Source organism: Myotis daubentonii, chromosome 6 (genome assembly GCF_963259705.1).
Source record: "Myotis daubentonii chromosome 6, mMyoDau2.1, whole genome shotgun sequence".
In the NCBI taxonomy this organism is placed as follows: domain Eukaryota; kingdom Metazoa; phylum Chordata; class Mammalia; order Chiroptera; family Vespertilionidae; genus Myotis; species Myotis daubentonii.
The window spans coordinates 87,018,485-87,044,286 of NC_081845.1; the positions used below are offsets into that span (position 1 = coordinate 87,018,485).

Genomic DNA, 25,802 nt, shown 5'->3' on the forward strand with positions numbered 1-25,802 from the left:
AAGGCCTAACTCACACACCTTTTACCTGTTGGCATCTTGGCATCAAAGAATGGACTGTGATAGCCCTGGCCGGGTGGCACAGTTGGTTAGAGCATCGTCCCGTACACCAAAGGTTGTGGGCTCCATCCCTGGTTGGGGCGCATACCAAAGGCAACCAGTTGATGTTACCCTGTCACACTGATACTCCCCCCTCCCCCCCCGAATAAAAACACATCCTTGGGTGAGGATTTTTTTTAAAAGTTAAAAAGAAGAACGGTCTGTGATAGGCCTTGGGGGAGGTTGGACTGCTGTAACAGAGCCTTAAACCAAATGGAAATTCTCACCTACAAGTCTGGGTGGTGGATCTGCCCCTTGACAGTGTCGAGGACCCGCTCCGCACGGTGTCGCTCCTCTGTGCCCCCGGATGCTGAAGAAGCTGAGGACAGCACCACGTCTCCTGGGCCCGTGACCCTGCCGGCGGGAAAGGAGAAAGGGAGGAGGAGGCACTGCCCTTCCTTTCCAGGATGTGGTCTGAGGATCGCCAGGCCACTCACCCTGTTGGCCGGAAGCTGGTCACATGTCACACTTAGCTGCAAGGGAGTTTGGGGATCACACATACAGAGTTTCTAGTATGAAGGGGAATGGATTCTGGGGGCAATGAGCAATCTTTGCCACAGAATCTAGATGGGAAAGGACCGTGAGAGCCATGCCACATGGGTGAGGATGGCTTTTGTATGTGGAACCTCCAAGAAGAGAAGTCGCCTTTTTTTAAAAAATATATGTCTTTATTTTTAAATAGAGGAAGGGAGAGGGGGAGAGAGAAACATTAATGATGAAAATCACTGATTGGCTGCCTCCTGCAAACCCCTTACTGGGGATCAAGCCCGCCACCCAGGCATGTGCCCTGACCGGGAATCGAACGGTGACCTCCTGGTTCATAGGTCGACACTCAACCGCTGAGCCACACCGACCCGGCAAAAAGAAGTCTTCTTAAATAGACTTCTCTCTGGGGGAGGCCCAGGGCAGAGGGGCTGGCACCCCCTTGGCTAATGCCCTCTCCCCGGACTGCCCCATCTCTGGTCAGAGGTGGAGGGTTTGATTCTCCCTCGCCACGACCAGAAGCCCCTTGGCGGGCCTTCCGGAGCCCTTGTCCCAGGAGCACTGTAGGGTCAGGGTGAGGTTCACTGAAGAGCACCATAGGCGCCCCTTTGGGAGGCCCTGCTGTTCTCAGAGCCGGCAGAGGCAGTCACACTTCAGCGAGGCGGTTGAGAGGATCAAACGTAATCCTCTGCGGCATCAAGAGGTGGAGACGCTGAGAGGGTGAGCGGCAGGTGGAGACCCCAGAGCTCTCAGGGCGTCTCAGGGACTGAAAGGGAGCGGAGGGAAATGGTTTTCCTCTCTGGCGCTGTGACTCTTCAGGTGGCTAGGTGCTGAAGGCAGTCTTCCGGGTCCAGTGCTCGCTCACTAACTCATTCATTCATTCATTCATTCATCCATCTATCCATCCATCCATCCATCCATCCATCCATCCATCCATCTATCCATCCATCATTCCATTCATCCACCCATCCACCCAGTGTCTGTGTTTTGAGTGCCTGTTATAGATGTGTTCAGTGTGGGCGAAAGAGGAAAAAAACAAGACAGGCACAGTCCCTTACGTCACGGAGCTTGTAAGCCCTGGGTTTTGCCTGCTCCCCATAGAGGGCACACCAGGCCATCGCAGCTCTGAGAGAGCCAGCCTTGTGGCTCAGAGCTCAGAAGGCCCAAAGGGAGTCCATGAAAGCATGTGGCAGGCCCGCACCTTGAAGGGGATGCCCGCCATCTTGGGGTGGCAAGGCTCAGTGTGGGCTGGGGTAGCGGGGGAGTGGGGGTGCCAGCAGGGAGGGGGGGGAGCACGCTTGGGAGCTGCGGTTTCACTTCTCTCTCATGTACTGGGTGTGGAATCTGCTCTTTCTCAGTTGGTGAGTTTTGTGACTTCTCCTCTGCGCCTAGGGGACATGTCCCGTCTCACTGCCCCTCTAACCCGGGCTGTCCCTCCAGGGCTCCAGTGGTGGAATCCCTCCTCCCACTACCCACAGCCCCAGTTCACCAACTGCATCTCTTTGCTCCAGGAAGGGGGGTGGTGTGGAAAGTGGAAATCTGTGTGGGGACACTTCCTTTGTGGGGCCTTTGGTTTCTCAGGCTCCTCCCTGGGTCCCTCTTGGCCTGGCACTTCCCCCAGCTAGTCCACAGAGAATGAGGATCCATGTCCCACCACATGGGTTGCTGTTTACCTGCTTCCCAGAGGCACCCTTTGCCCCAGTCCTCCCGGAAATATTTAGCAATCTGAGGATTGACTGTGCCAACTCTTGGGCCAGCACCCAGGCCATATCACTGGTTAACTCTTTTGGGTGGTGGGTGAGTTTTGCTGCTCCACCCACATGGAGAAAGGGAGAGGAAGCCTCGTCCTGCCACCCTCCCCCCTTTCCTACTTCCCCACTGCACATGAGGCCGCCCGGGTGAACCAGATGTACACATGCATCAAGGGAGGTGGGCGACACAAGCAGGCGGCCACCTGTGACCTCTCTGGGCCAAGTGCTGCATCGACACCTGGGGAAGACCCCCTGGCGGTTGTGGGGAGCCTGTTTTGACCTGATCTGTATTTACCCCTGACAAAGGAAGTAAATAAATAGCTCTTGGTGTGGATGTGCATGTGCCAGACTGTGTCTGTGCCTGCTGCACACCGTTAAAACCGTGACCCAGCCCAGAGGAAGTGGGACAGAGACGATTGTTTGTTTTATTTTCCACTTACCCTTACAACCCTTCTCCACTCCACCCTGCGTCTGTGCCGAGGCCTTTCACCGGCCTGGATCCAGTCGTTTGCTCATTCACTTCTTCGTTCACGCGTTCTGCTGTGTGCTGAACCAGCATGGTGCCAGGTGCCGGCGAATGTAAAAGATGCTCTAGAGCAGTGGTTCTCCACCTTGGCTGCACGTTAGAATCACCTGGGAATCTTCTTTAAATCCTGATTTCTGGGCCTCATCCTCCGGAAATTCTGTTTCTTTGTTACTCATGTGTGGCCCCACCCCATAACAAAGAAACAGAATTTCCGGAGGATGAGGCCCAGAAATCAGGATTTTAAAAAGATTCCCAGGTGATTCTAACATGCATCCAAGGTTGAGAACCGCTGCTCTAGAAGACAGTGGGGTGGGGAGAGGGCGCCCTGGCGGTTGGATTCATGTCTCTTGGCCTGCTTACTAGCCAGGTGACCGTGGGCAAGTTGTTTTGTGGGATCACAGCGCCCTATCAGCGCACTGTTAGTCGTGTTCAGGATTTAAGTGGGTAGAAGAGTGACTTGCTCATGGCCAGCACTCAGTGTGTGTGACCTTCTTCCTTTAAGGACACACTCCGCACAAAGTTTGCAATGTCCCCTCTGCGCCTCTTCCCCGCTCCTGCTGCCGGCTGCCCACCCCAGACCTCCATGGGCGCCCGCCGGGACTACTGTGCCTGTCTCCGGCACCACTGCTCAGAGGCGTTAGCGCAGGGGTGGGCAAACTTTTTGACTCGAGGGCCACAATGGGTTCTTAAACTGGACCGGAGGGCCGGAACAAAAGCATGGATGGAGTGTTTGTGTGAACTAATATAAATTCAAAGTAAACATCATTACATAAAAGGGTATGGTCTTTTTTTTTTTTTTTTAGTTTTATTCATTTCAAACGGGCCGGATCCAGCCTGAGGGCCATAGTTTGCCCACGGCTGCGTTAGGGGCTGCCCGGGGCCTATAACATCAAATTCGACTTATCATGGTGCTCTGGTTCTCCTAGCATCTGGGCTCAACCCACCTCTCCACCCCTTTCTAAGCTCATGGGGTTATACAGGTTGAACCACAATCAACCTTTACAACCCCATAAGAGGGCCTGCTCCCTGGGGTGTTCCTGCTTCCATCACTTTCCTCACACTGCCCCCCTTCCTGGGGTGCCCTTTATCCTCCTCCCACCCACCCTCTTTGTCCAAACTTGGCCATTCTTCAAGTTTAAATCCACTTGGTTGTCTCCCCTGACATATCCTGCCTCCTGGGTAGCATGTCCTCTGGGCAGTATATTCTGTGTGGTGTAGCTCATCGCCCTTCCTACACTGTGTCTAAGTTGCCTTCCATCCTTCTTTCATTCATTTAGCCCAGCGGTTCTCAACCTGTGGGTCGCGACCCCTTTGGGGGTCGAACGACCCTTTCATAGGGGTCGCCTAAGACCATCGAAAAACACATATATAATTACATATTGTTTTTGTGATTAATCACTATGCTTTAATTATGTTCAATTTGTAACAATGACATTGGGGGTCACCACAACATGAGGAACTGTATTAAAGGGTCTCGGCATGAGGAAGGTTGAGAACCACTGATTTAGCCCCTAGGAAGAATGACTGTTCTGTGCCTGTTGCCTTTGCGCCCAGTCCTTGTTTCTCCAATAGTGCCCATCACTGCATATATATTCTCTCAGTAAATGTTGGTCCAATAAATGAGTGAGGGGAAACAGTGAGAACAGAAGCAGCAAGTTTGAGTCTTAGGGTGCAGGCTCTCTGTGCTGTGGGCATTCCAGGGCAAGGAGGGTAGGGAAGGTTGGGGTTGAGGAGGTGCTTCCTGAAGAGCTGAGTGGTCTCGAGGTGAATGGGTAGAGTTGGGAGGGTTGGTGGGGGGTGGGTAGTGGCGAGGGCAGGGCAGGCACCATGACCACCTTGACTAGAGCCAGGGATTCTTGCTCCAGCCCCTCACCACCACACAGGTGTCCAGATCTGGTGAGGGCACTGTGGATGGAGGCCTGGACCCGGCACATCTGTGCACAGGGTCCTTCAGAGGCCCTAATCCACACAGTGAAGCGGAGGAGGACAGAGCGATGGCCAGGAATCTCCTGCATGTTGGGTCAGACACAGGCAAAGAGCCAGGGCTGGGAAAAAAGTCCTGCATTTGTTCATTCTCTGATTCATTCAGACTTTTAAAATAAGATTTTAAAAAATTATAAAATTCATACTTGCTCAGTATAGGAAATGTGGACAATACAGAAATATAGGAACTCTCTAGAAACATCATTCCTAGTTCTAAACACTCAAAGACCGCCTCGTTTACATTTGATGTATCTCCTAGTCTTTTATCTTTATTATTTAAATAATTTCCACGCAACTATTTTAATAGCTACTTAAATGATGGTTAATTTTTACATTTAATTTTTAAATTAAGTCGAATAGTACAAACACTGTAATGATAAAAGTAAAACAACCATTATCATTATAAAAACACATTACAGACAGGAAGAAAATAAAGATGTAAGTCCCACCCTCCAGGGAAAACGAGGGTTAAGGGCCCGTTTGTGTCCCTCAGAACCCTTTTTCTACGCATATACACTTACATTTTATTCTTTTAAAATAAGATCATAGAATACTCTCCATATGCAATCGTTTTTACTTTTACAAAGTTAGGCTCATTTTGCATGCCCGATGTTGCATCTCCCTTTTTTTTTACATAACATTTTTCCCTTTATTTACATAACATTTCTTATGCTACATATGTTACTTAAATTTTGATGTTATACAAAAATTCATACCATGCATGATGATGCGGTTATAGACTGCAATTTACAACTGTTTGAAAAGATTGCCTGAAAACACAGGAATCTCTAATTTTAGAACATGACCGAAATATCTCCTTGATTGATCAAAATGATTTCAGAACCTTACCATTTGCTATCTAGCGAAAGTATTTTTACTACACATAGCGGGAGATAGCTATTTTTATTTTGTTTCAGGTAATGAAACTAACAGAAAAAAGGCATTATTCGCAGATCGCTCAAGTGAAATGAAAATGGCCTCTCAAGCGAACATCGTATGGCGAACATATAAAATGCTGGCTGTTCTTTTGGAAGCATTAAGAGTTCCTTGACATCTACCTGCATGACTTTTTAGCCAGCAGTGTTTTCTGTCAATCTGTAGATGTTCGAATGCCCCTGCAACAGTCGGCCCTGTGTTCCCCGTCATTGCGGATTCCCACAGGCATTTCCCAAGCTTTGTGCCGGCGCCTGACACAGCACGCCCGCCTTCTGGAGCGCCGGGCTGGTTGGGACCCCAGCACCTTAGCAGTTTCCACTTAATGTAATAAATGGAGGAATGAATTCCGCACTGTGTGCCATGGGAGCTGGCGGGGGGTGGGGGCTGGGGGAGTCAGGGCAGGCTTTGTGGAGGAGAGGAGACGTGGTGGCGCTGGCTCTGGGAGGGCAGGCGGGAGGTTCCAGGTGCTGAGGCTGGAGGCCCAGCAGCGGAGGGGCCTCCTGGAGCCGGGTGACTTATTATCAGCCGCCCCCCTGGCTCCAGTAGCTGGTTTCTGTGTTTCCCTTGGAGATGACAGATTCTGCGAGCAAGGGCTCCAGCTGTTTATCAAGGGCCGTCCCAGGCCTGGGGCTCCCACTCCCCGCTGCAGAGGCTGTGAGGCCCTGATTAAGGAAACAGCTGAGGCCAGGGACCCCAGCACAGTGGCGGAGAGAGCAGGGTGCAGGGCAGGGACAGCCAGGGTGAGGGACAGGACCCAGCCTTGCCCCTTGTGCTTCCAGGGCATGCCTGCCCCCCTCCACAGGGTGAAACGCAGCTCCACCAGAGCCGCTTGGGCTAGCACCTCCTCTGTGACTCCGTTCATTGGTCAGAGGGCACCTGATGGCATCACTAAGAATTAATTCCTCTCCTTTGCTCTGCTAGCAAGTCAACCTGTTGCCTTTGGCAGACTTTAGAATCAAGAATGAGAGTAGACGTAGCTAACATTGATGAAGCTTTTAACGCATGCTAGGCACCGTGGTGAAGTGTTTTGAAGCTATTTTCTCACTAAGGACTTCCTGCAGTCAGTGAGGTGGGATGATTATTATCCTAATGTTCTAGAGGAGGAAACTGGAGGGCAAGGGCAAGCTTGAAGTATCACAGCGGAGGTTCAAACCCCTGACTGAGCCCCATTTTCCTTCTTTATATAAACAGGGAGATGAAAGCAATACCTTTCTCTCAGGGCAGTTGCAAGAACAAAAAGAAGTAATGTACAGTGGGGCCTTGACTTACGAGTGTCCCGACTAACGAGTTTTTTGAGATACCAGCTGTCTCTCAGCTGATTTTTTGCATTGAGTTGATAGAGTAATTTGAGTTAACGAGCTCCTTAACGAGCTCGGTCTCGGAACGAATTAAACTCGTAAGTCAAGGCCCCACTGTATATCAAAGCGTGTCAGCTCCCACCCCTCCCATGGCCGCCCTCCCCACCACTCCTTCAGCCTCCTATTGCTTGGGAAGAGCTAGTTGGAGTCGCAGTAGCCTGGTGGAGTGGTTAAGAGCATCCATTCTGGAGCTACACTGCCTGAACTCAAAATCCAGGCTCAGATCCATCACCAGGCTCCGAGCAATGACGTTGAGCAAGTTCCTGTAACCTCTTTGAGCCTCAGTTTCTTCATCTGTAATGTGACGGTCATACGGTACCTTCCTCATAGGTTGTTTTAGGATTGCGATGATTGTGTCTCTCCATGCGCGTATTTGCTGCTGAGGTTAACCGGTCTGGAAAGGGTTCTCTGGCCGTAGTGAGGGCACGTGTGGCTCAGTGGTCCGGCTAATAACAACGACAACAAGTACCCATATGTTGGAATTCTTCTCACGATAAGAGAAACACTTGCTTATTGTGGAAACGTTGAAAAATACATAGAAGCAAATGAAAATGAACCAAGATCCCACTCCTCAGAAATAATCACGGGTAACATTTGGATGTATTTCTTTCCAGGGTTGTTTCTGTTTAGACAGCTGTTTTCCTAAAATTGGGATCATGTGCTGCATTACAGTTTGAATCCCCCCACTGGCCTCATGGTGTATAAAATGAGCAAGTTCCAGTGCCGCCAAAATGCTTTTTGAAATAGGGTTCCTGGCGCTTTGTCTTGTTTTACTGATTGAAAGACTGTACATGGAGGGAGCTGGTTAAGAGATGGATGCCATTCTGGAGGGAGGACGTCTGTCCCATTGCATGATTTTACCAGTGACTGGGAGGTAACGTGGGTGGCATGTGATCAGCTGGCTCTTTTGTGTCCTACTCATGTTGGTGTCACATACATTTCTGGGTCCAGAAGGGATGACGCTGTCCACTCATTCATTCAGCAAATATTTATTGAGCATCTACTATGTGCCAGGCTTGTTTTGTGTACTTGGGATACATTAGTGAACAAAACAGGCAAACATGTCTTCCCTTTTATAGCCAGGGGTAGGACTGGTGGGACAGATAGCACACAGTACACACAGTACATAAACGAAGTTATAAAGCTCATTAAAAGGTGATCGGGACTATGAACGAAACAGTCATAGAGCAGTAAGAGGGGTAGTATTGGAGAGGGGACATTTTACAGTTTTAAACAGGACGACCAGCGTCAGCTGAGAAGGAAGCGTTTGAACAGTGACTCAAAGTTAAGGAATTGGCCTTGTAGCTACCTGGGGGGGTGGGAGGGCGTGTGCTAGCAGAGAGGGCAGCCAAAGCAAAGATTCTGGGCCTAGAACCTTCCGGGAGAATTTGAGGAATGCAAGAGGACCAGTGCGGCCGCAGCGGAGTCATTCTTGAGGAAGTTACTGTTAACCTCTGTGAGCCTCACTCCAGTTTGACACTAGGAGGGAGAGCCGATATGTTGGTTGAGAGAACCAGGAATGAGATCTTAACCAGCTGCAACGAATGATGTAAATTTAATAAGAGACAAATTCCAACGAAAACAAAGTTTGCTCTGACGGTCACACAAAGCCCTCTGCAAAGCAAGTCACCTCAAATCCCTCTTGTTAGCCGACTGGGTGTGAATTAATAGCAAATTGTTAAGTACAGGATAAGGGAGATAGGTCTTAACAGCCATTCATTTAGTCAGCATGTCTTTATTGGATGTCTGCTCTGGGCCAGGACTTGCTAGGGGCTGGGAATTCAGAACAGGACAAAGCCCCTGCCTCCACGGAGGTTGCATGGTAGTGAGTGGAGACTGACGCTGAGCAAACAAATGCAGGGTGTGATGCTGGGTGTTGATAACAGCTGACACCAACAGCAGTTAAGCGTGGTTCTCAAGAGAAAACGGTGGTGTAAGTCGGGTCTATATTCATTATGAGTCAGCCGCGTCATGCAGTTGCCTGAAAGCCAGTTCCACCTGAGGCTGTGTGAACAGAATGCCCTGCACTGGAGAGGTTGTGGTCTCTGCTTTCTGATCATCGAGCTAGACGTGCAGTATTGCATTTACATTCTAGAGGGACATTGACCAACCGGAACTTGTTCAGGGGAGGATGACTAAGACCATGGGGGGAGGTGGTGCTGTAACACCATCCAGGGGACAGGACCAGTTTCAGTGGATCGAGGTTCCAGCTCAGCAGGTCGAGGAATTTCCTCATGGTCGGAACTGACCAGTAATGGAATGAATGGGTCGTGAGAGAGGGTGCGACTCCATTGTCCAAAATTGTTCAGAAGAGCCTGGATTCACCTGTCTCGGAATATTAATGAGGGCTCAATGAATGTGGAAGGAGCTTGATTAAATATGTAGGGCTCCTTCCACTTCCAGGTCATACTGTGCATGAGAAGGAGAGAAAAGGGTTTTCTGCAAACAACCTGTAACACAGATAATTCCACATTAACCACATGTTAGTAATCAGCAACCACCAAGGCCATCGGTAGAATCCCAACATGTAGAAACCAGAAGTTCTCAGAATTCTTTCGCTCATCACTCTAGTTTGGTGTCCAGATCTGAGCTCTAGAAGCTTCCGAGGGTTGGAGACTGTTCAGCGGGAGAGCCATGGGCTGGTCAGCAGATCCACCCGCCCACCTTTTCATTTGGTGATTTCACGTGACAAGAATTATACAGAAAGTCCTCCTGTAGTTTTCACCCAGATTCCCCAAAGGTTAACATTTTATCACATTTGCTTTATTATCTTAACTTTCTAATGTATGTATACATTGTTTGAATGTAAGTTGCAGTCATCATGTCCCTTTACTCCTAAATACTTTCATTTTTTTATTTTTTGAGAGAGTGGAAAAAGGAGACATCGATTTGTCATTCTACTTACTTATGCATTCATTGGTTGACTCTTGTATTTGTCCTGACTGGGGGTCAGGGCCCATGATTTTGGTGTTTGGGGACAATATTCTAGCCAACTGAGCTACCCAGCCAGGGCTAAGTGTTTCTTTCTTCTTTTTTTTTTTAATCCTCACCCGAGGACATGCTTTTATTGATTTTTAGAGAGAGAGAAAGGGAGTGGGAAAGAGAGAAACATCGATGTGAGAGTGAAACACCAATGGATTGCTTCCCACACACCCTGAGCAGGGATGGAACCCACAACCTGGGTATGTGCCCTGACTGGGAATCGAACTGTGACCTTTCAGTGTATGGGCGAACACTCCAACCAACTGAGCCAACTGGCCAGGGCTGAGTGCGCATTCTTCAAACAAGGTCTTCTCTTACATAACGCCTGTAAAATGGCCAAAAACAGGAAATTAACATTGCTACAATGTGAGAATCTAATCTACAGACTTTATTCAAATGTCACAATAGTCTCAATGATATGCTCTATAGCCCCAAAGAAAAAAGTCCCAGATCACGGGTTGTAGGCAGCTGTCATGTCTCAGTAAAGTTTCCTTTAATCTAAAATGTGTCCCTCATTACCCTCTGTCTTTCATGATATCAACATTTTGATGGGTGGGCAAAGGACTTTTAAGTAAAGCCTTTAAAAAAAAATGAGCTCAAACAGGGAGAAGGTTTTGACATGGATCCTCAGGTCCCTGTGGTTTATGCATCAAGCACGATTTCCCTGCTTAAGAGGCCTTACTGGCTCCACACTCGTCATCACTAAGCATCCAAAGCCCCTGCATTGGTTTCCTAGGACAGCCATGACAAAGGACCACACTGGTGGCTTAAGACAACAGAACTATGTCCTCTCACAGTTCTGGAGGCTGGACGTCCAGAATCAAAGTGTCTGCAGGCCATGTCCCTCTGAAGCCCGAGGAGAGAGCCTTCCTGCCTCTTCCATCTTCTGGTAACTCCAGTATTCCCTGGCTTGTACTGGATCACTCCAGACCGCCTCCGTCTCCACATGGCCAAGACGTCTTCCCTCTGTGTTTCTTCTTGTAGGGACGACAGTCATATCAGGTACAAGGGCCCACCCTGCTCCGATATGACCTCCTCTTAATTATATCTGCAACCACCTGTTTCCAAACAAGGCCACTTCGGAGGTACTGGGGCTTGGAACTTCAATATGTTGTTTTGGGGGACACACCTCAACCGCCAGGACCCCTACCTCATCTTTCCAGCCTAACCCTGCATTTCTTCGTATGTGGTCCCTCTGCTCCAACCACAGTAACTGTCCTCAAGGGGACCCTGCTTCCTCCCAGACTCAGGGCTTTCTTCTGGCCATCTCCACACCCCCAACCGTGCCGCCCCCCAACAGTCAGGGATCGGAGGTGCCGGAAGGTGAACTTGCTCAAGGCCTCATTCTCTGACAGTCCCCTGGGTTATTTCCTCCTCACGGACTCTTGCTGGTTGCCGTAGCAGGGATCTCAGAGCTGGCGCGTGTTCCAGTCGCTGGCCTGCCCTCTGAAATCCTCAGGCCTGTGAGTGCCCCGCGCCTCAGCTGACATTGATCGTACTGTGTCCTCAGTTCTCGGGGTGGGGTGGGGGCTGGGATGCGGGTCTTTTATGTTCATGGCTTCCTCCCTTCCCACCAGAGCCTCATGGCCCTTGTACCTTACACCCTGCCCGAGCTTCTCAGAGTAGGTAGGGCACAGGATGTCCAATGTATAACATCTCCTGCAGACTGTGTCCCGTGTGTCCGGGGCCCCACTCCAGACCTCCTGAATCAGAGTCTCTGGTGAGACCCATCTGGTGTGAGTGTCGACCTATGAACCAGGAGGTCACAGTTTGATTCCCAGTCAGGTCATATACCCAGGTGGTGGGCTTGATCCCCAATGTGAGGCAGCCAATCAGTGATTCTTTCTCATCATTGATGTCTCTCTCTCTCTCTCTCTCTCTCTCTCTCCCCCCCTTTCTCCCTTCCTTTCTGAAATATATGTATATTTAATTTTTTTAAAGAATCTCTGGTAAAGAGACCCAGAGCCTGCCTCTTTAATAAACTTCCCAGTGATTCTTATAAGTTTGGGAATTGCTGCTGAGAGACCTCGTCAGATGCTTATAAAATGATTGGTGGACTGACTGACCAATTGACTGCATGAATGAACTTCCCCGCTGTGTTTCTATGGCGGGCAGACCCAGAAGAAACGAAAAATTTCCTGTCAATTTCCACACTCAGTTTTTCTGTGAACCTAAAACTGCTCCCAGAAATGAAGTTCCTTTTTAGAAATGAAGGTTACTGCCTATAGCATAACTGAAGACTGTTGTGGGGCTTACCCACCGGAACCTCCTCAGTATCTGGGTGTGCCCTATTTCTACTCAAGCTTCTTTCTCTTCCATGATGTCCCGTTCAGAATCCTAGGGAAATCGGCAGGTCTGTGAACTGGTCCTGACCTGCCCAACCCTCCCACCCCTTGCCCCAAACTCCGAGAGCCTGGGGGTGACATAAGACAGTTGCTCCACCCCCCCCCCGCCCCCCCCCCCCCAACCCAGAGGAGCCCAGCTGTTTTCCCCAGCCCCTCATTTCAGCCACCTGAGCCCATTCACAGTTTTCCTGTCAGTTAACCGGGCCCCACTGCACTGTGGGAAGGGGCCCCTCTACTTGGCTCTGTGTCATTTACTGGTGTCGTTCCTTGGGTCTCATCGGAGCAGGTGTGGGCAGAAGCAGCTGGGTGAAATGAGGACATTTCCTCCCCAACACTCGAAGCTTCTCTCCCCCCTCCCACCTCCATCCAGCAAAGGGCAGCCCCCAGGAGAGGGGTTGCCTTAAGCGGGGAGGGGACACACTGGAGGGAAAGGGGAAGGCAGTGGGTTTGCACGGCCACCCTGCCTTTCTGTGGTGCTCTTGTTGTAGAAGGAGGACTGATGTTACTGGAAAGGTGGCGGGAGGGGCGGGCGGGAGGCTGTTTCTGGGACTACCCAGGTCGCTGACTTTGCCTGCAGCCTGGAAGGCACTGAAGACCAATTATGAAGCTGGCCAACCTCTCCCCTTCCGGGCTGACTCCTCCCTGTCTCCTAAGAAAATGGGTGCAGTCAGACTCAATGCACATTCTAGAACAGAGGTGGAGCATGCACCTGATCCCCTGAAGGGCCTATTACACAGGCGCTGCTGGGTCCCATGCCAGAGATGCTGATCAGTGGGACTGAGGCGGGGCCTGAGAATTCGCATTTCTAACGTGTTTCCCAGACCATGTGGCTCCTGCTGGCACAGGGGCCACACCTGGAGGACACTGTTCCAGGGGACCCCCTTAAGGCTCCTGATAAGTGGGCTCTGCCTAGCCATCACTGGGAAGAACAGGTCACTCAAGGAAGTTGGGCCCCTGGCGGTGGCCTTATCACTCAGGCTCAAATCACAACCCTCCCTCTTTGCAGGTCTGTATGCTTTCACTAGATTTGGGTAGGACTGTGGCTTAAGAAAAAGACAGAAAGAAAACCTCTGTTTGCTCCCCACTCACGGCGAGTCCCGTACAAGCAGTGCCTCCTGCCATCTTGAATCTTGTTTGTTTGTTTTTGCATGTGATATTTGTGACACTTTTTATTTATGTATGTATTTTTTTAATATATTTTTATTGCTTTCAGAGAGGAAGGAGAGAGAGAGAGAGAGAGAAGAGAGAGAAAGAGAGAAACATCAATGATGAGAGAGAATCATTGATTGTCTGTCTTCTGCAGGCCCCACACTGGGGATCGAGCCTGCAACCCAGGCATGTGCCCTTGACCAGATTCAAACCCGGACCCTTTAGTCCACAGGCCGACACTACCCACCAAGCCAAACTGGCCAGGGTGATCTTGAATCTTTTATTTTTATATCTCCTTCCTGGCCAATCACAGGAAAAGATAGATGACCCCTGTGCTCTCTGAATCTTATTTTTCAACTATATGCTATGAAATATCAGTCAGCTATTCAAAAGCATGAAGGCAGTCCTATGTGGTGACGAGGGAGTGATCTGCCATAACATATTGTAGAGTGAAACTGATGAACTATAGGTGGAATATGGTATTGCTTTTATGAAAACAACCAACCATGAAGCTATAAATAAATATGTATATGTATGTATATATAAGTATTTACATCCCACAAAAAAGTGTGGAAGGACCTTTTCCAGACCACCAATAGATGTTAGCTCTGGAGGATGGGAGATTTCATTATTTACATTCTCTAATCCTATATTTTAACAAGCCTATCTGACTCTGTAATTAAAATAAAATAATAAAATAAACAAAATAAAATGCCAGTGAAATGCAGTTGAAAGAGAAGGGTAGAGCTCTGGAAAGGTACACTCAACTATTTTTAAAAATATATACATATTTTTATTTATTTCAGAGAGGAAGGGAGAGGGAGAGAGAGTTAGAAACATCAATGATGAGAGAGAATCATCCATCCGCTGCCTCCTGCATGCCCCAGACAGGATCAAGCCCGCAACCCAGCCATATGCCCTGACCAGGAATTGAACCATGACCTCCTGGTTCATAGGTCAACGCTCAACCACTGAGCCACGCCAGCTGGGCTGCACTCAACTATTTATAGTAGGGAATAGGAGGAGGGCTGGGGGTTCTATCATTAGCCCCCCACCCCCTTCCCCAACACACACACTTCTGGACTGTTTGAATTTGTTAAAAAGTGGATTGTTGGTTTTTTAATTTTTTTTTAAGGGCATATAGACAATAAAGGAAATATAGCCTCCCTCTCTCCTCTACCTGTTCCCCAGCCGCCCCTGGCTCGCCCCCACCAGCGGCTGCCCCAAACCCTCCGCACTCCTCCAGTGCTCTGCCATCTCATTCCTTCCAGTCAACGTCAGATTTCTTCACTTGCTGCCTCCATTTCTTCAACAGCCATTCTTTTTATTTTAAAGAAACATTACATGTTTTTGTTTGACGATCACCAGCATTCCAAACATGGGAAATAAAATCCCGTAGCCCTAAGACAGCATCCACAAGCATGACTTGCTCTTGTCCAGTCCTATCTGCCGCTCACTGCACACGAATGTCCTTTCATGATTGTAATCTGCACAAATGCTATTTTGTGTCCTGAAATTTTTTACGTCACCTAATTTTGCAAGCCTGCCTGTGGAGGGACACAGCATCATTTCTTTATGAATGGCACTGCGGTTGTTTAACCAGGCCCTGATTGTTAGGCCTTTGGGTGTTTTCCAGTTCTTTGCTATGTATTCATTCATGATTTAACCCCCTCCTTTTGGGCCCCGCCTCCTGCCAGCCTATAAAAACTGCCCTCTTAAAGGTCACTGCCATGGGTCTTCCCTCCAAATCTAGCAGCCTCTTCTCAATCCTTGACTGAGCCCTTGTCCTGACTTTAATGGAACTTGGCCTTATTAACCACCCTCACCGCCACCTACCAGCCCGTCCATCAAACCGTTGGTGAAATTCCAGGCTCCCTTCACTGGCTTTTGTTTTTCTCTTTTTAAAATCTTCTTTCTTCCAAATACATGTTTACATTTTCATTGTAAAAGAATAAAACAACTAATACTTAGGTAATATAGAAAGTAAAAATACATTATATTTTAATGGAACTGAATTATGAATAATAGCATTCAAAAAGAATACAAAAGCACACCTATCTATATAAATTATGAAGCAGTATAATAAAACTAAACCCATATCATACCTACCTCACAACTCAAGAAATATAACACCACTGATCCCGTGGAACCTTCCTCTGTGGCCCTCTCTGGGTGATCCCACTAAGACACTCTGGCTCTGAATTAGCTTTAATCACTTGCAGTTTTGAAGGGGTATTATCCACAGGTTCTCAACCTGTGGGTCGCGACCCCTGAAAATACACCCTGCATATCAGATATTTACATGACGATTCATAGCAGTAGCAAAATTACAGTTATGAAGTAGCAACGAAAATAATTTTATGGTTGGCAGTCACCACATGAGGAACTGTATTAAAGGGGTCGAGGCATTAGGAAGGTGGAGAACCACTGAAGGACTGTTGTTTCTTTCCAATTCTGTGCCTTTAATTTATTGTTATTCTTTCCAGTTTGCTTCCAATTTTGCTAAGACCTCCAATATAATGTCAACTAGAAGCAGGAATAGCAGGCATCCTTGACTTGTTGAACATAAAATAAATGCTTCTAATGGTTTTTCGTAACGATGACTGCTATAGGTTTTTGGTACATGCTCTTTAATAGGCTAAGGACGTTTCTTTTTTATTTCTAGTTTAGTGTTAAATTTTATCAAATGCTTTTTCTATATCTATTGAAATGATCTTATGGGTTTTCTTTTTTCATCTGTGAATGCTATAAATTACATTAATATTTTTATGTTAAACTTTCTTTATATATCTGGGATAGAGTCAAATGGGGCATAATATAGTATCTTTTTTTATATAGTACTGAGTTTGATTTGTTTATATGTTGAACAAGGTATCAACATCTATGTTCCTAAGTGATATTAACCTGGATTTTTTTCTCATACTATATTTGTCTGTTTTGGAATTAGAATTTTACTAACCTCACTGAATACGTTCAGAATGTTTTTCCTTCCTTAATCTCTAAGAAAAGGTGGCTTAAAATTGGAATTGGTGCTTTCTTGAATATTTGGTAGATCATTCCTATACAACCTTTTGGGCCTGGTATCCTCTTTGTAGGAATAATTTAAATGACCTATTTAAATTTTGTTTCTGGCTGTGTGTAAAGTGGCCAGATGCCTGGACTAGGACCAGGTTATGTCTGTTCCCTGCGTACTCATTCATAATGCCTCTTTTCACTTTCAAAGATCTCCTTGTTCAGATAATAAAATATGTGGGTTTTGTGTGTATTGGACTATATAGGTTTTTCTCTTTCTTCTTGAATTAGTTTTGGCAAATTATATAATATTGTCTAGTTTGTCTGCTTCACATTTATTGGCATAAAGTTGTTTGTAGTTTCTCATTTTAAAAACTCTGCTGTGCCCTGGCCAGTGTGGCTCAGTTGCGGGAGGGTAGTCCTGGGCACCACAGGGTGGCAGATTGATTCCTGGTCAGGGCATATACCCAGGTTGCGGGTTTGATCCCCAGTCGGGGCAAGTATGGGAGGTACTGATATCTCTCACATCGATGTCTGCCTGCCTGTCTGTCTCTCTCCCTTCCTCTCTCAAATCAATTAAAAAACAGATACTCGGGTGAAGATGAAAAACACACATACAAAACTCTGCTGTAGCTTTCAGTATATCACTTTAAAACTCTCTAACATTGTTTATTTGCAACTCTTTACCTTGATCAATATTACCTACGTTTTTTCCATTTTTATTAGTCTTTTTTATGTACACATTTCACATTTGACTTTATTGACTTTCTCTACTGTTTATTTTTTATGTCATTAATTTTTGCTCATGTTTATTGTTTTCATCTTGCTACTTTCTTAGAATTTATTCTGCTGCTCTTTTTAAAAAAATGTCCTATTATCTATCTTTGATAGATAATCAGTTTTGAATCTTTTTTTCTTTTCTAATATATGCACCTAAGGCTATATATTTCCTTCTAAGTGTTGTTAAAGTTGAATTCTGTAATTTTTTTTCTTTATTGAATATATATATATATATATCATAAAATGCATGTATCTTAAGTCTGTAGTTTTATGAGTTTCGGCGAATGTAAACAACCATGCTCCCATCATCCAAATCAAGATCTAGGATATTTCCATCAGCCCAGAAGGCTCCGTGGGGCCCATGTTGGATCCATCTTCCCTTCGTCACCAGTTCATTAGTGTGAGGGCTATGCGAGGCCAGACGTTCATCTAAATGGAAGCATTCAGTATTCTCTTTAGAGGGCAGCTTCTTTCATCAGCGTGTACTGCGTATATTAGTTCATTTGCTCCTTTTTATCACTGAGGTTATTTCATTATATGGATGGATATGCACTATTTGTTTATCCAGTCTCTGCTGATGTTTGTTTGGATTGTTTTCAGTGTTTGGCTACTATGAATAAAGCCCCTATGAACATTCTTTTTTTTTTTTTAAATATATTTTATTGATTTTTTACAGAGAGGAAGGGAGAGAGATAGAGAGTTAGAAACATCGATGAGAGAGAAACATCGATCAGCTGCCTCCTGCACATCTCCTACTGGGGATGTGCCTGCAACCCAGGTACATGCCCCCGACCGGAATCGAACCTGGGACCTTTCAGTCCGCAGGCTGACGCTCGCAGGCTGACGCTCTATCCACTGAGCCAAGCCGGTTCCGGCCCCTATGAACATTCTTATACAAGTCTTCTGTGGACATAGTAAGCTTTCATTTCTCTTGGGTAGTGGAAATTGAGAATGGAGATCATTCTCAATCTCAGAGAAAATGTGTTCATCATCAAAAAATTAAGGTCAATGGGGGGGAAAAAGGAGATATATGTACGACTGTGTGTAATACTTTAAACAATAAAAAAAAATTAAAAGGCACCCAGCCTGTGTGGTTTAGTGGTTGAGCATCAACCTATGAACCTGGGGGTCACGTTTCGATTCCCGGGCAGAGCACATGCCCGGGCTGTGGTCTCGATCCCCAGTAGGAGGGGCCGTGCAGGAGGCAGCTGATCAATGATTCTCTCTCATCACTAATGTTTCTCTCTCCCTCTCCCTTCCTCTCTGAAATAAAAAAAGACTTGGACCGCCCTGGCTGGTTTGGCTCAGTGAATAGAGTATTGGCCTATGGACTGAAGGGTCCCCCAGGTTCAATTCCGGTCAAGGGCACATGCCCAGATTGTGGTCTAGATCCCCAGTGGGGTTGTGCAGGTGGCAGCCAATCAATGATTCTCTCTCATTATTGATGTTTCTAGCTCTCTCCCTCTCCCGTCCTCTCTCAAATTAATAAAAATATATTTTTTAAAAAGGCACTTGTATTACTTTTATACCATCCTAGTGACTTTGCTTTTTAAATAAATGGAAAACGATGTACAGTTTGTTTGTTTTTTCAACCCTAATGGAAGATATATTTTTATGAGAGAGAGAGACAGACAGACAGACAGACAGACATTGATTGGTTGCCTGCTGTAGACACCCTGACTGGGGATTGAACCTGAAACCTAAGTATGTGCCCTGACTAGGAATTGAACCTGAAACTTTTTTGATGGACAGGATTGATGCTCCAACCAACTGAACCACCTGGCTACAGTGCGATGTACAGCAAGCATGTCAAACTCGCGGCCCACAACGAATATTTTTGCAGCCCAGCCAATACAACGGTATGTAAGAAATGTTTTAATAAAAATGTCTTAATTTTTGTAACTTAATTACAATATCCTGTTATATATAACTAGAGGCCCGGTGCACGAAATTCGTGCACTGGATGTGGGGCTGGGGGGAGTGTCCCTCAGCCCAGCCTGCTCCCTCTCACATACTGGGAGCCCTCAGGTGTTGACCCCCATCACCCTCCAATCGCAGGATCGGCCCCTTGCCCAGGCCTGATGCCTCTGACAGAGGCGTCAGGCTTGGGCAGGGGACCCTCATTTCCCCCCATCAATGGTTCTGCCCCCAGCCCAGGCCTGATGCCTCTGGCCTAGGCGTCCGGCCCGGGCAGCGGGGACCCGCAGCTGCAGCGGGGGGCGCCGCGATCATGGGCTCTGCTTTAGGCCCAGGCAAGGGACCCCTAGCTCCTGGGACTGCCAGCTTCGACCTTGCCCAGCTCCCATCGCTGGCTCCACCCCTACTTCCTGCTATCACTGGCCAGGGTGGAAAAGGCGCCTGATTCTCCGATCATGGCTGGGGGGCAGGGCAAAGGCGGCCCCAGGGCCGCCTTTGCCCTGCCCCCCAGTTTTTAGCTCCCCCCTGGGTTTCCGATCACTGTCAGTGGCAGGGGGCTTCTTCCTGCTTTCCCTTTCGCCTCCCTGCATTGTGCCTACATAGGCAAATTAACCGCCATCTTGTTGGCAGTTAATTTGCATATAGCCCTGATTAGCCAATGAAAAGGGTAGCGTCGTACGCCAATTACCATTTTTCTCTTTTATTAGTGTAGATTATTAATAACGAACTACAACGTTCGCTAATGACTGATTACTATAATCGTGTTGCATTCATTTCTCTGACGGGCCTTACGTGCAGGCGCACCATTTCTCTCCACTAATACTAGCAGCGAATATTTTAGCAGCCAATTGCCACATCGTTAGTCTTGGACTGACTTGTTTGGTGTGCGCAACAGGAAATATTTCACTTTTGGAGAACAAGAAAAATAGGTTTATTTGCGTTATGCTTATTAATTTGTGCAGTTATTCAGTATCTGGTAAGTTGATGTTCAAGAAAAATATTAATTTTTATTAAAATGTTCTATTATTTTATGGTAACGATTACTCATTTATTTCAGCCCTTTGTATTCAGCATGTCGCTATCAAAATAAACCTACGTTTCTATGAAAATTGAAGCTTTTGTTTTTTTTCGGCCCACATACACTTAAACCTTGTGTATTTGGCCCGTGTTAGCCTTTGAGTTTGACATGCTTGATGTACTGTTTTACTATGTGGCCACTGGTTGTTTTTGTTTAAATGTTGACCTTGTTTTTTGTACAGTTTTGCGGGGGAAAAGGACTCAGATGCAAAGTCAGCTCCTCCTTCCCCTGATCATGTTAAACACGGCCGGGGCGTGGAGAGGGAGCTGTGCTTAGTGGTGCACCTGTGATTTTATTGCTTTCTTGTTTGGAATTGGAAAGGCGGGGTCTTAGTGTAGCTGTGCAGTACGTTTTATGATGTGGTATTTTCATTATCGTTTAGTTCTAGTTCTTAAAAATTTTTACATTAAGATTTTTTTCTCTGAACTATATGTTGCTTGGAAGTGTGTTTTTAAATTTCCATGTGTGGGATGATTTGTTGTTGTTTTTGATGATTTCTAACTTAGTTGCAATTTGGTTGCTTACTATAGTCTTTGTAATACTAATTTCTTGAAATGTTTTGTGACATGCTTTATGACCTAATGTGTAGCTAATTTGTATGCTTAAAAGGAAAGTGTATTCTCTAATACACACACATACTTATATACATTTACTTAACAGGCTTAATATATACGTACACACTTATATAAATATACATAAATTTATAGATAATAGACCTCAAGCTTATCAATGGCATTGTTCAGATCTTCCAAATCCTTTCTGATTTTTGTCTGTTCAATCTCCAGTTACTAAAAAAGATGTATTAAAACCTCCTACTTCAATAGTGGATTTACCAGTTTCTTCTTTTAGTTTTGTCAAGTTTGACTTTGTATTTCAGAACCTTTATTATTTAATATATGCAGATTTAGAATTACTATATTATTCTAGCAAAAAATAAATTATTTTTTTTTCTGATTGGGACTACATCAAACTATAAAATTTTTGCACAGCAAAAGAATCCATGTACAAAACAAAAAGACAACCTACTGAATGGGAGAATATATTCACCAATGAGACATCCAATAAGAAGTTAATATACAAAATGTATAAAGAACTCATACAACTCAATATAAAAAAGAACCACACAAAAAATCCAATTAAAAAATAGGCAGAGGGCCTGAATAGATACTTCTCCAAAGAGGACATACAGATGGCCGATAGACATATGAAAAGATGCTCAACATCACTAATCATCAGAGAGATGCAAATTAAAACCACAATGAGATCTCACCTCACACCTGTCAGAATGCCTTTCATCAGTAAATCAGCAAACAACAAGTGTTGGCAAGAAAGTGAAATTAAAGGGAACCCTCTTGCATTGTTGGTAGGAATGCAGACTGGTGCAGCACTGTGGAAAATAGTATGGCCCAGCTGGCGTGGCTCAGTGATTGAGTGTAGATCTATGAACCAGGAGGTCACAGTTCGATTCTGGTCAGGGCACATGCCCGGGTTGCAGCTCGATCCCCGGGGGGGTGGGCATGCAGGAGGTAGCCCATCAATGATTCTCTCTCATCATTGATATTTCTATCTCTCCCTCTCCCTTCCTCTCTGAAATCAATACAAATCATTATGACTATTGTGTTGCTATTGTTTTTTTTTTTTTTAAGAAAATTGTATGGAGGGTCCTCAAAAATTATAAATGGAACTGCTTTATGTCCCAGCAAAACCCAAAACACTAATTCAAAAGAATCTTCATTTCAGCACTTTTTACAATAGCCAAGATATGGAAGCAACTCAAGTGCCCATCAATACACGAGTACATGAGTGAATAAAGAAGCTATAAAGCACACACATACCCTGGAATGTTACTCAGCCATAAAAAAGTGAAGTCTTACCATTTGTGATAGTATGGGTGGACCTAGAGGGTATTATGCTCAGTGAAATAAGTCAGTCAGAGAAAGACAAATACCACATGATCTCACTTATTTATGTGTGGAATCTAAAGAAAATAAATGAACAAAACAAAAATAGAAAAGATTCACCCTAGCCGGTTTGGCTCAGTGGATAGAGCATCAGCCTGCGGACTGAAGGTTCCCGGGTTCGATTCCGGTCAAGGGCATGTACCTTGGTTGCGGGCACATTCCCAGTGGGAGCTGTGCAGGAGGCAGCTGATCAATGTTTTTCTCTCATCGATGTTTCTCTCTATCCCTCTCTCTTCCTCTCTGTAAAAAATCAATATAATATGTTTTAAAAAAATAGAAACAGATTCATAGATAGAACAGCTGATGGTTGCCAGAGGGGAGGGTGGTTGGGGGATGAGTGAAAAGGTGAAAAGAATAAGAAGTACAAATTGGTAGGTACAAAATAGTCACAGGGGTACAAAGTACAAGCCCAGGGAATATAGTCAATGATATATTGTAATAACGATGTCTGGTGCCAGTCGGGGACTGAAAATATCGGGGGGACCACTTTATAAAGTAAACGATTGTCTAATTACTATTCTGTACACCTGAGGCTAATACAAAATAATACTGAGTGTAAACTGTAATTGAAAAGTAAAAATTTAAAGAAGGAGTAACCATCCCTCTGAAATAAATTATTATTGTAGCCAATTTTCAAATCATCATACAGTGACTATTTCTTTTCATGCTTTTTGCCTCAGTGCCTATTTATCTCATGTTAATATTTGGTGTCAGCTTCCTTTCAATTAGCATTTATTTAGCATTTGTCCATCATTTAACTTTTAGCCTCTCTCTGTATTACTTTTTTTCTACCTATGCTTTTAATGAAGCCTAGATTAGAAGTCAGTAGATCTGTATTCTAGTCTTGAAAGTGTCCTGGAGTCTTAGATTCTTAATTTTTCAATCGGGTGCAAGAATACATGCCTTGCACACCACCCTTCACCGTGTTGTGAGAATCAAGTGAGATAAGTTATGTGGAATCACTTAAATTTTAAAAACTAAATTATCCTGCAAATCGTTACTGTTCTAGCCATCTAACACTTAGTGTCCCCAAAGCTTGTTTAAAGCCATGGTGGTTAAGGGCTTAGTTGGTAGATAGAGCCATGTTTTTGCATTTGCAAATTCTATTTCATAGGGTGGTTGTAAGATGTAAATGTATTAAAAGTACTAAATTATCTGGAGCATACTAAGTGTTCAATAAAGAGTAACTCATTATTTTTATAATTATCATTATGACTATTGTGTTGCTATTGTTTTTACCCTGAATTCTAGATCCTCAATTTACCAGTGTGTGATCATAGGCAAATTTCTTAACCTCGCTAAGCCCCAACTTCTTCATTTTTGAAGCTAATAACTACTTCATAGTGTTGTTCTGAGAATAATGTAAAATAATGATAAAAAGAGCTTGGTACGGTGTCATGGTTTCCATAATCTTAGTTTTGAAGGTATCTTCTGCTATTAGAGTTCTAAATGTTGGCACTTTTCTGACGCCCCAAATCATCTATAACCTCTTAGCTGAATTTGAAGCCCTTCTTTAAAATGTAGTTGAGTAGAACCACTTGGAAATTTTACCATCAATATAAAGCATTTTATCCAAAGTTAAATTCTTCATCCTTTCTCCCCACCAATCATTTCAGCTTCTTGAGAACCTAAGTGATGTGTTTAAGTTAAGCCCGCCCCTTAAGGAGCTCACCATCTCATAGAAGGCTGACTTTAAACCATGCCAGTGTAGAAATTCGTACAAGGTGCTTCAGGAGACCCTAGGGAAGAGATGAACCCTGTGGGGAGGAGGGTGATCAAGTCAGGGGAAGCTTCCCAGACCAGGGAAAGCCGTTTCCCCATTTCCACCACATACACCAGAACCGTCACCTGTCATTCTCCCAACACAAAAGACTGGGGTGCATAAAATTAGACAGATTTTTTCACTCATAACTTCAAGAAGTGCCTCAGGGATCCAGCGGCCTTCTTACAGTGTCTGCCTCCTGAAAGCCCTTTATTAGCTTCTGCATCCTCCTCTCTCACAACGGAGAGCGTGAGGACTGTGCTTGGCCTCTCATGTCCAGGCCTGAAGAGACGGCATCATTGCTGCTCGCAGGCCATCGGCCAGACCCAGGGGCATGGCCCCTTCCTAACAGGGAATTGTCGTTTTTCTGTGCACCAGGAAGAGGCAAAGGGATTGGTGGGCTTCTAACCAGTCTTGGCCATAGCTGCCTCAGAGGCACCTTTGACATCAGCAACCCCTGGCATGTTCCTCTTGCTGCTCTGCTTGCAAAGGCCTAGGCCAGCGGTTCTCAACCTGTGGGTCGCGACCCCTTTGGCGGTCAAACGACCCTTTCACAGGGGTCGCCTAAGACCATCCTGCATATCAGATATTTCCATTACGATTCATAACAGTAGCAACATTACAGTTATGAAGCAGCAACGAAAATAATGTTATGGTTGGGGGTCACCACAACATGAGGAACTGTATTAAAGGGCCAGAAGGTTGAGAACCACTGGTCTAGGCCATGAAGCAGAGGATCACCTCAGCAGTCCCATGTGTTCAATCCCCGCTTGATGAGACCCTCAACTTTTTTCTGCCATCTTGTTCACTTCAATAATACTTCCAAGTCAAGAAAAAATTATGGCGGCACCTAGATCAGTGCTTGGCACACAGTAGATACACAATAAATATTTAAAAAATTTAAAAAAATTTATTTTAGAGAGAGAGAGAGAGACAGACAGACAGACAGACATTGACTTGTTCCACTTATTTATGCATGGTTGATTCTTGCATATGCCCTGATCAGGGATCAAATCTGCAACCTTGAGGTATCAGTACGATTCTCTAACCAACTGAGCTATAAGTATTTTTAAATGTATGAATCCTCTCAGCTCCAGGACTGACTTAGAGGTTATTTAGCAAGACTATTAAACTCAGTACTTGAGTGGGCTGACAGAGAGAGGGAGGGAAGAGGGGAGGGAGAGTGGAGGAATCCTACACAATCAGGGATGGAGCTTATTTATTGGTCACCTCTGAACTACCCCTGAAGGTAAGTAAGAATCACTCAGTGCTAGAAACTTTACAGCATTTCTGCTTCCTCCCATAGAACCAGAAAGAAAACGTTAATGATTCCCTCTCATCACTGATGTTTCTCCCCCCCTCTCTCCCTCTCTCTCTCTCTCTCTCTCTCTCTCTCTCTCTCTCTCTCTCTCTACCCCTTCCTCTCTGGAATCAATAAAAACATATTTTTTTTTAAAAAAAGCCCAGCCGGAGTAGCTCAGTGGTTGAGCGTTGACCTGTGAACCAGGAGATCACGGTTCAATTCCTGGTTGGGGCACATACCTGGGTGGCAGGCTCGATCCCCAGTATGGAGCATGCAGGAGGCAGACAATCAATGGTTCCCTCTCATCATTGATGTTTCTCTCTCTCTATCCCTCTCCTTTCCTCTCTGAAATCAATAAAAATATATTTAAAAAGAAAAAA

The 25,802-nt window shown here is 45.6% G+C and overlaps 1 protein-coding gene across 3 annotated transcripts in view; it reads left to right on the plus strand.

The window, feature by feature from the left end:
• The window catches only part of CCND3 (cyclin D3), a 91,896-nt gene that overhangs the window by 18,493 nt on the left and 47,601 nt on the right, over window positions 1-25,802 (plus strand). For 2 of the 3 annotated variants that reach the window (XM_059701709.1, XM_059701708.1), the window contains exon 2: window positions 19,154-19,260. The exons of the other annotated variant lie outside the window; for it this stretch is intronic. In XM_059701709.1, the coding sequence (XP_059557692.1) occupies window positions 19,159-19,260 (102 nt within the window). In that variant the 5' untranslated portion in view covers window positions 19,154-19,158. The remainder of the gene's footprint in view (window positions 1-19,153; window positions 19,261-25,802) is intronic. 3 annotated transcript variants of the gene reach the window in all.